At 44.2% G+C, this 8,410-nt stretch overlaps 1 protein-coding gene across 1 annotated transcript; it reads right to left on the reverse strand.

Annotated features, from left to right (window-relative positions):
* Positions 1-1,331: 1,331 nt before the first annotated feature.
* On the reverse strand, positions 1,332-6,230 carry si:dkey-43p13.5 (uncharacterized). Its single transcript, XM_081706148.1, has 5 exons — positions 6,200-6,230; positions 5,489-5,607; positions 3,518-3,947; positions 2,820-2,977; positions 1,332-2,476 (listed from the first exon to the last, which is right to left on the reverse strand). Exons 1-5 carry the CDS (start codon positions 6,228-6,230, stop codon positions 2,051-2,053), a joined length of 1,164 nt encoding a protein of 387 aa, XP_081562274.1. The 3' UTR covers positions 1,332-2,050.
* Positions 6,231-8,410: the final 2,180 nt, after the last annotated feature.

The following is an 8,410-nucleotide window of genomic DNA, read 5'->3' on the forward strand; positions in this document are numbered from 1 at the left end:
CTGCTCCGCTGGTCAGTGTAGGGAAAACACCAGGAACCCCCCTTATAGGGCAGTACCGGAAAACACTATAACGCGGGATGTTTTAAAGATGGAAAGGTTATGGAAGATCTAGCAGGTTTAACAATGTACAAAGTCACAAAGAACCGAAGGTGATACCTGAACAGTAGGGTGACGAACGTAGGTGTGGTTTGTGTTCATCGTTAACTAAACCTTAATTGCCCCCCTACAATCATTAAAATAAAAATGCCACGAACTTATTAACGGGTAATTCCCGCCTTCTCCTTTGAAGCTACACCAAGCTACACTTCGTAGCTGGGATAAAGTCTGATATAAATACTGATAGAAAAAACGTAGTGCAACTTTTTAAATTAAATAATCTACATGAAAACTTTCAACAATAATATAAGTACCTTTGAGCGTTTAATGAGCGTTAAACCTATAATCTTTGTTTAAAGCACGGAAGTAAATAAGTACGCTATGCGTTATTGAGTAATTTTGTGCATAATGAATGCAATCAGGACATAATTTCCCAGGTCCGCTGTGACATTTTTACAGCGCTTTCAGTAAAGAGAAAGCTTGTTGCCTCGACCTATACCTTAAATTTATTAGCGTATTTTCAGACAACGAAGAAAACAAAAACGTAACACAGCCGTATTAAAAATCAAAGCAAGTAATTATCCCTGCCGTAGTTCATTTCCAATCAAAAGTTCAGTTTGATGTATTGAATATTACCATGATATAATTATGTAACAAGCACGGCACGGACTACACATGCCTCTGCGCACGCATCCGAGACCAGTAGAGGGCATTCTCACATTGCAGCGATTCAGGGCCAACCAGCAAATCTCCCACTTTTGTCCTTCCAACACTCACCTCGGCTCTTTGGCTCGGTATCTTGCATGAACACACTGCCTTCCACAAGATAGACAGAGATCTGCTCCAACCATTACTGCGGGACCGGGCCTTGCTAAAACAAGCGCCGCAGCACTGGTTACAGCACTTCCCATTTTCCACTTCAGAGGCTCCAAAACGCTTTTGAAACAGGTGCGGCTCCTGTTACTCAGAAGCGATAACATACATACCTGTATATTCACAAGATTGACATATCAACCTGAATAAGCGCTTTTTTTTTCTCCCAACGAATGCCCCTCCGCCCCCCTCCCCACACAATCCATGAAAAAAAACAAACAAACAAAAAAACAACAACTCGAGACCAGCAGTGTCACCTAATCAAACGGCTTTAATTAAATTAATAGATATTCATTTCTAAATACAATCAGCATGAAAGGAGGAGACGAAAACATGACAGGTGCATTATTTAATGTGATCTTTGAAAAGCACCTCTGTCAGAGATGGCAGTCATTTCCAACCCACGCCCGCTGTGTTCACAGTAAGCTTGTGACAGCTTGCAAGCATCCTGTGTATCTCCAGTTAGTGTAACAGTAGCTGACAAAAGGGGCGGCCGTTAGTGAGATCAGTGTTCATTTCCTCTTTACACGCTGCTTCTGTATGCAACTATTTCCCCAGATTATATGAAAACATATATATAGTTTGCCACCTACCCTCACTAGAGTAACATAGATTATGTAATACTGTAACCATGGCCGCAGGACAGCCCTCAGAAATACTTTGATCTTAGGTCCACTTTAAATTGCATATTTATCTGAATATTGTTTTTGGGTTTTGGATTAGAGAAATGATATGTCTAATAATTAATTCATTTACAATATGATCATCTAAAATGGATATTATCATAGAAAACAGAACGCAGATTAAAAAATGACATGGCGAGTACATAAAAAAGGCATTTACTTCTTATTGCCTACCAAAGAACCATGAGACCAAAGTGATAATTTATAAATTATCTGTAAATCAGATTCATGACTAAAATAAGGTTGTTGTTTTTTTTTTACCATCTTACATTAACAGTGTACAACCAACCTACGTGAAATGGAGGTAATAATAAATAATCTGTTATGAAAGGAATTCAGACATTTGCACTAGTCTCATGACACGGTGAAGTTCGTGCGTCCAGGTAGCAGGACCACTATCAGTCACTTTCTGCGTCTGCGGTGGACGAGCGCGCTTTTAGGTGCCGCTCCCGGGTCGCCTTGGCCACCGTGCTGTGGATCTCCGCCTCGTAATCCCTAGCCTTGGCTCTCAGTTTAGCAATGCTGCAAGAGCGGAAGTCCTCCGGGCTGGGTCTATCCGATCCGGCCCGCTCTCCGGCTCCCCCAAGCAGGCTCTGCCCGGGGCTGCTCCCGGCTGCTGTGGAAGGCATGGGCCAGGAGGTGTTTCCCCTCTCCTGCTTCCTGTCCCAGCAGCGCGGTCCCAGCTTGCTCTCCGGCTCCGCGCTCCCGTTGGATGCCGACGCCGGCGGCCTGCCCTCGGCGTCGCGCCCAGCGCACGGTTCCCCCGCTTGTCCCTGGAGCTTCAGCTGCCGGCGCATTTTCGCTCGACGGTTCTGGAACCAAACCTGCGCCCCACAAAAACGAACTTTGAGAGAAACGGGGCACTGGCTTTCCAACAATTCCTCAGTTCATGATACATCCTGTTAATACGTTCATCATAAAATTTGGGTATAAATGAACAATCGTGTTCGAGATTGTGTGTACACAAACAGGGTTTTTAGCATACTAGTTGCATTTAAAAGTGCCCGACTTAACATAATGAAAATTCAATTTCTGAAATAGTAACATTGTTGTAGCGGTTATCTTTCAGTGAAAAGAACGAGGTTTCGGAGAAACTGTGCGACTTGTGTTGCACATATTGCTGTAGCCTAACGGTTTCTATAATTAAACCACGCTAAAGCGGTGTACCTGCACTCTGGCCTCAATCAGGTCCAGTCGGAGTGCCAGCGCTTCGCGCATGAAGACGTCAGGATAGTGCGTGCTCTCGAACGCTTTCTCCAGCTCCTCCAGCTGCCAGCTGCTGTAGTTGGCCCGCGCGCGCCTTTGTTTCACTGGCCGCGGTTCATCTGGAAGCCGCATCGCACTCGCCAATTAGACAAACGCCATCGGCTGACGGGGAACTAATGGCTCTAGATTGGCTAATTAACGGTGCGTTCATTAAGCTCTCTTCAGCGGAGCCATGTAATTGATTGTTAGTTACGAGCTGTTAGCAGATCCTTTGTAAACATTCTGAGTCTCATTAAATTCTGAGGGTGGATATTATCAGAGAACAGACCATCATCCTCAAATTACCTCACACTGTGAATTACGCGAACATTATTAAAAATCTATTGGCTAAATATACAACAAAACCACTCTATTCTGCTGCTTCACTGGTCAAGACAAAATGCACTACTTCCCTCACTACTAACATATTTTCTGTTATAGGCTAAGAAGGGATGTTTAAATGTAAAAGTCATATTCCCCAAAGGTTTAAAAAATCTCTTAAGAGTATTGTGGGTGCTCTGGTGTGTGTGGTTTTTTTTGTTGTTTTGTTGTTTTGCATTTCATAATTTTTTTCCATTCAGTGACACAAATAAATTCACAATGGCCTATATGGCTCTTACCAATGCTGTTGGAGAGGTGAACCTGTGAGGCCAGTAGCAGGGCCTGCTTGCAGGGCTCAGGCTGAAGGTAGGCACGCAGGAGCTCGTAGCTGAGCAGCGGAGTTGGGATCAGGAGCTGAGGGGGGCCTGGCCTGCCAGAGAAGGCTGGAAAGAAGGAAGGCATGGGAGTGTGGAGCATGCCAGGGCCCAGGGAGGACAGGAGTTGCCCAGAGCCGAACATGGTGACCCGCTGGCGGAGAGTTGTGCTGCAAGCCTGCGGCCCCAGATCAAAGTCCAGAAACGGAGGACAGAGCGGCAAGATGTAAGTCTCTGTAGACCTGATCAGGGTAGGTGGGGTCAGACCTTGAGCAGGAGCAGAACCAATCCTCTGCAGATGTGCCTCGCTTGATGTGATGTACAGATCTTCCAGGAGTTTAGGTGGTACATTTAACTCGGATATGAGCAAGGTCCATTCAGTCAATTGAAAGCCATTATGGGATGTGAGGAAATTCCACGTTGTGTAGATGAAGAGATATGTGCTCTTCTCCACTCTAAAGAACAGTCACCTGAGTCAGGTGCAAGTTCTACTTTCATAGGTGCCCCACCCTCTCACCTGGTCACATGACCACATGTGACCACTAATCCCACTTATACAGAACTTGGTTTTAAAGCAAACATCCAATCCCAAGGGATGGGAATTCACCCCATGCTTCATTTAAGAGCAGACTCTGAGAGCATCACTCTTCATCAGTGTTTCACCCTGACACCTAATTCCTTCATGTCCCCCACCCTAGCCCAGCCTTATAGAGAGTGGTGAATACAGGCCCTCACTTCCATTTGAAGAGGCCCTGTTTTTTCTGCCTTGTTCTTCAGACAAGTTCGGGCATTATTCGGCTTCTGTATTGTCTATTAATGTGACAAACCAGACACGAGGCACTGGAGTGTAACGAGAAAATAAGAAAGGGAAAAAGTGCAGTTCCTGGAACACTTAGAGCGACAGCCATTGGAAGGGCTCGCTCTGCACAGTCATTATTTCAGGGGCTAGAGTCTTGAAAACATGTGCTAGAAAAACAAGGATATTAAATCAGACAGAAAGGATCATGGGTTCACAGCTGAGAAGCTTTTAGTAAGGACCCGCAATTCTCATTGATCTTCGGATAAAATCTTCAGGGTGAGCACAAACAAACAGCCTCTGTTTACACAGTAAACACATCACACTAATTGGCCCACATAACTGACATTCATTTACTAGCCCAATTACAGCATATGGTTGTATCACACTCATTTGCTCCTCTATACAACTGGGGAGGGCGAGGGTGTTGAGACTATCCTCTGCGAAGGTACTGATGAATTTCAACTATCAAATGAATTAAAAATGTATTTTACAGAGCCAGTTTCACCCCAAAATGCAGAATCTTTTAGAGGGGCTGGGAAGTCTGTCACTAGATGAGAATGATTAAAAGTGACTCCTTTGATCCCGGGACTGTCTGAGTGGCTTAGCACACTCAGTGCTGTCTCCACAATGAGAATAAGATCACCTGTCCAAACAAGAGGAATTGTTTAGGGGCTGGATAGAGTACAGAGTTCACCAACAGAGGCTTCGGGTCATTGATTTCTGTCCTTTGAAAACCAATCGCTTTTACAGCCAAGACTGGATTAGCCCTAGAAAGGAATTCAAACCCTTTTACTCACCATCAGGCAGTTTGAGGAAACTGATTTAAGTAGTTAACATTCTGTCAGAAAAAGTGATTTCTAAAATCACACCCCATACACTCATGCACCAAAAAAGGATTGCAAATAATTCAACAACTTGTAAAAACAGGAAGCCATCAGACACATCTGTGCTTACATCTGGACACTATTCAAAAGGCATAGGGAACCATTCAATGCAGCTGCAAGGTAAGCGATGACGGACAGGCGATGAGTACACCGTGATCACTTGTCGGGGAGCGAAACACAGGTGTGTCAATTAATCCACCACAAACACATTACCTTGCAGTCACCTCCACACACCCTGATCAGATCCGAGCTCTGAGAGCGTACTGAGCTGTCACCGGCCGCAGTACTTGCCTCCAGAGCTTTGATCAGTCCCCGAGTGGCACAGTGCACAGCTGGGCACAGTCGAAAGAGACTGAGTCACACTGGGTCACAAACAGTGAGTGTGAGAGATGTAACCACACCTGTCCAAATACCGTGCAGCTTTCACACACTATACACATTACATTTAATAGCTGGATTTTAACAGTTGTTGCTGAGAGGAAACTTTCAATGCCACGAAAACTGAATATAATGCTGTAGAATTAAGGAAACAATTTTGCCAAAAGAATTCTTTGATCAAATAGAGCAGGGGCCTAGTTAATGATGGTCTGCCTCCTTCCATCATCAGAAGCTGTATCTGTGGACAAAAAGGGGCTGGAGTTGTCTACTGTGATGGAGGGAAGTAAAGACTGTGTGTGGTGTGAGTGAAGAATCAAATTTGTGTTTGTTTTCTTGTCACATATAAATACAGGGATGTAGGACTCCCCAAAGCCAGACCTCTCACATGACATTTGTTTTGCAGATCCTACCTCAAACCCATTTAAGTAGATAATTGGAATGCATAGACAGAAAAAGCCATACTGACTGATTCTGCCATTAGTGTGGCAACCCATTTCCAAATGAGGTGCTTATGGATAATTGAGGAAGGCATTAGAAGAACAATACCAGCAGCCCAAGCCGGAACCTGCTGGTCCATTGGCACAGTGTTTGTAAATTCCATTTGTCTTCTCTAAGTTCTCACCTCAGTCATTTCAACACTAGAATCTCCCCTGTGGGCTCTTTACAGCATGTTAGAGTAACAGCTGCTGACTAAAAGCTGTAAAGGAAAGCATCTACAGAGAGCTTTCTGAGCCCCACAAAGACCATCTCCTGAACCAATACCAGCCTTGCTTTGATAAAAGAAACAAGACACACTCATGTAAATTCCTCTCATGCTAAGGCGTTAATCTAAATTGTTTTCATATAAACTCACAATTAAAGCAAATCGTTAAAATATAAGATGGTAAATAGGTTGTCTAAATGGGTAGGCACCAGCAGCCAGAATAAAAGTGGCAAACTATTTGTTCTGCTCCCTCATTCATGGCACCATTAACCGTCTCGAATGAGCTTGCGGCTGTGTCTTAGTACAGCACTGATTCTCTTGATTGATCTATTTGTGAAGCTGGATTGTGATTTAGAAGGTCTAATTGCTTCCTGCAGCAGTAGGAAATGATTTGTGCATTATCAGCTGACTGTTACAGGCAGGCTTAAACAGCAAGGCTAAGACTCAAAGAATAAGGAGCTAATCCTCCACAGAGCCCAGAAACACCACTTCCTCTGCTAATCTCAAACAATGCTCGGGTGCTTTTATTTTAGAATTGGTTCTCCACACAATTCTACAGCATCTGACATTAAAGGATGCTTTATGATCTTCATGCTATTCCAGTTATTCTCCTACAGGCTCTGGAGCTATCGGATTCCAGATGTGCCAGCACAGGACAGCGATGACACAGAGTGTTAGCAATGCAAAATACCATTAATTCTCATTCACAAGAGTGACATTTATGCAAACACAACACCTCTACAGGTAAAATTAATGGTGATCCATGCTTTGAGTCATGGGAAAGTGTTTGAATTTTGCAGGCAAAAGAGAGCTCAGATAAAATCAAAGTGCAAGTGTAAGTGAGAAGTCATTATTTAGCCTATCATTCAAGTCTGTTAAGGATAACAAAAGATAACAACAGGTCAGTAACAGTTTTAATATAATAAACTGATCTCTTGGCCTTTCCCTGTTTACCATTAAATCAGCAGGGATACTGAGCTCCTGGTTAGCCTGAGGACACAATACCGCATGCAAACTGTTCAGTAACTATAACTCATTAGTGTCATGTTGGGTTTTGTCAATTACTACTGACATTAAATAGACTTCAACTGTAAGCCATTGTTTGCATTATAACCTTGGTATTTAGCTGAATACTGTTTTTGCTTGGCGCAACTGGTGGATTCCCTGTGTCTACACTCTTTGTCTCTGTGCGGTAATTGTATCTCCCTAGTCAGCGGACTGATTGGTTTAGTCCTGGATCATTGGCGCTGGGTAAACTCGAGAGCTTGAGCCTCTTTTCATGTCAAAACCTTCAATGAAAGCTCCCGCGATCCAAAAGCAATCACACTTTACACTTCAAAGCGCCAGGAGGAAAGGGAAGGCGAGAGTCAGTCGGCGATTTTTTTTTTCGCGCTAGCTAGGCACCATTCATGCGTGGAGGAAGAGGAGATGATCTAAGAAGAAGGTGCGGTTGAAGAGAAGACGGAGCCGACAGGTGTGCGCCGGGCAGGTAAGAGCACATCCTTCTCCCTCGTACACGTGAGGGAGACACAAGCATTAATTCCGATTATGTCTCAACATTCTATCCATAAAGGCTTAGCCGTTATGAGTAGTGGCCAGCAATTCAATACATGCCTTACCTCGGCAATCTTAACATATTTCCATATTACACACGCTATACATATTATGATTCCGTGCTTCCATTTTTCTGTTTAAGACATTATCATCAGAGAAGACTGTCCGTGGATTGAGTAGCTGCCTTACTGAGAACCACGGTCCTGTCAGATGAAAAGCGGCGTGTCACCGGCTTATCTTAGTTGTCACCATCACCTCCTCGCTAGGCCCGCCCCAGCTGAGCTGTCACTCAACCCCGTTCCGCCCCAGTGCCCCCCAGGCTATGGGAACCTGTCGTCTCGTTTACAGCGCAACACAGTTAAGTCATCTAGGGCAAGCTAATGAAACCCCTCTACTAAAAGCTGCTGAAAAAGAGAGGTGTTACATGACACCTTACAGGTACAATTAACACTGATCATTCGCATGATCCGCTAGCCAAATGAGAGAGAAGACTGACTGCG

The sequence above is a fragment of the Electrophorus electricus genome, chromosome 2 (genome assembly GCF_041902795.1).
Source record: "Electrophorus electricus isolate QZ-2024a chromosome 2, ASM4190279v1, whole genome shotgun sequence".
In the NCBI taxonomy this organism is placed as follows: Eukaryota; Metazoa; Chordata; class Actinopteri; order Gymnotiformes; family Gymnotidae; genus Electrophorus; species Electrophorus electricus.

Coding starts and splice junctions, on each gene's coding strand:
- si:dkey-43p13.5 (XM_081706148.1), bottom strand. CDS start 6,230: ATGGACCAGCAGGTTCCGGCTTGGGCTGCTG. Junction 3,948..5,488: donor TGTGTGGAGGTGACTGCAAG/GTAATGTGTTTG, acceptor CTCATATCCGAG/TTAAATGTACCACCTAAACT. Junction 2,978..3,517: donor TCACCTCTCCAACAGCATTG/GTAAGAGCCATA, acceptor TGCGGCTTCCAG/ATGAACCGCGGCCAGTGAAA.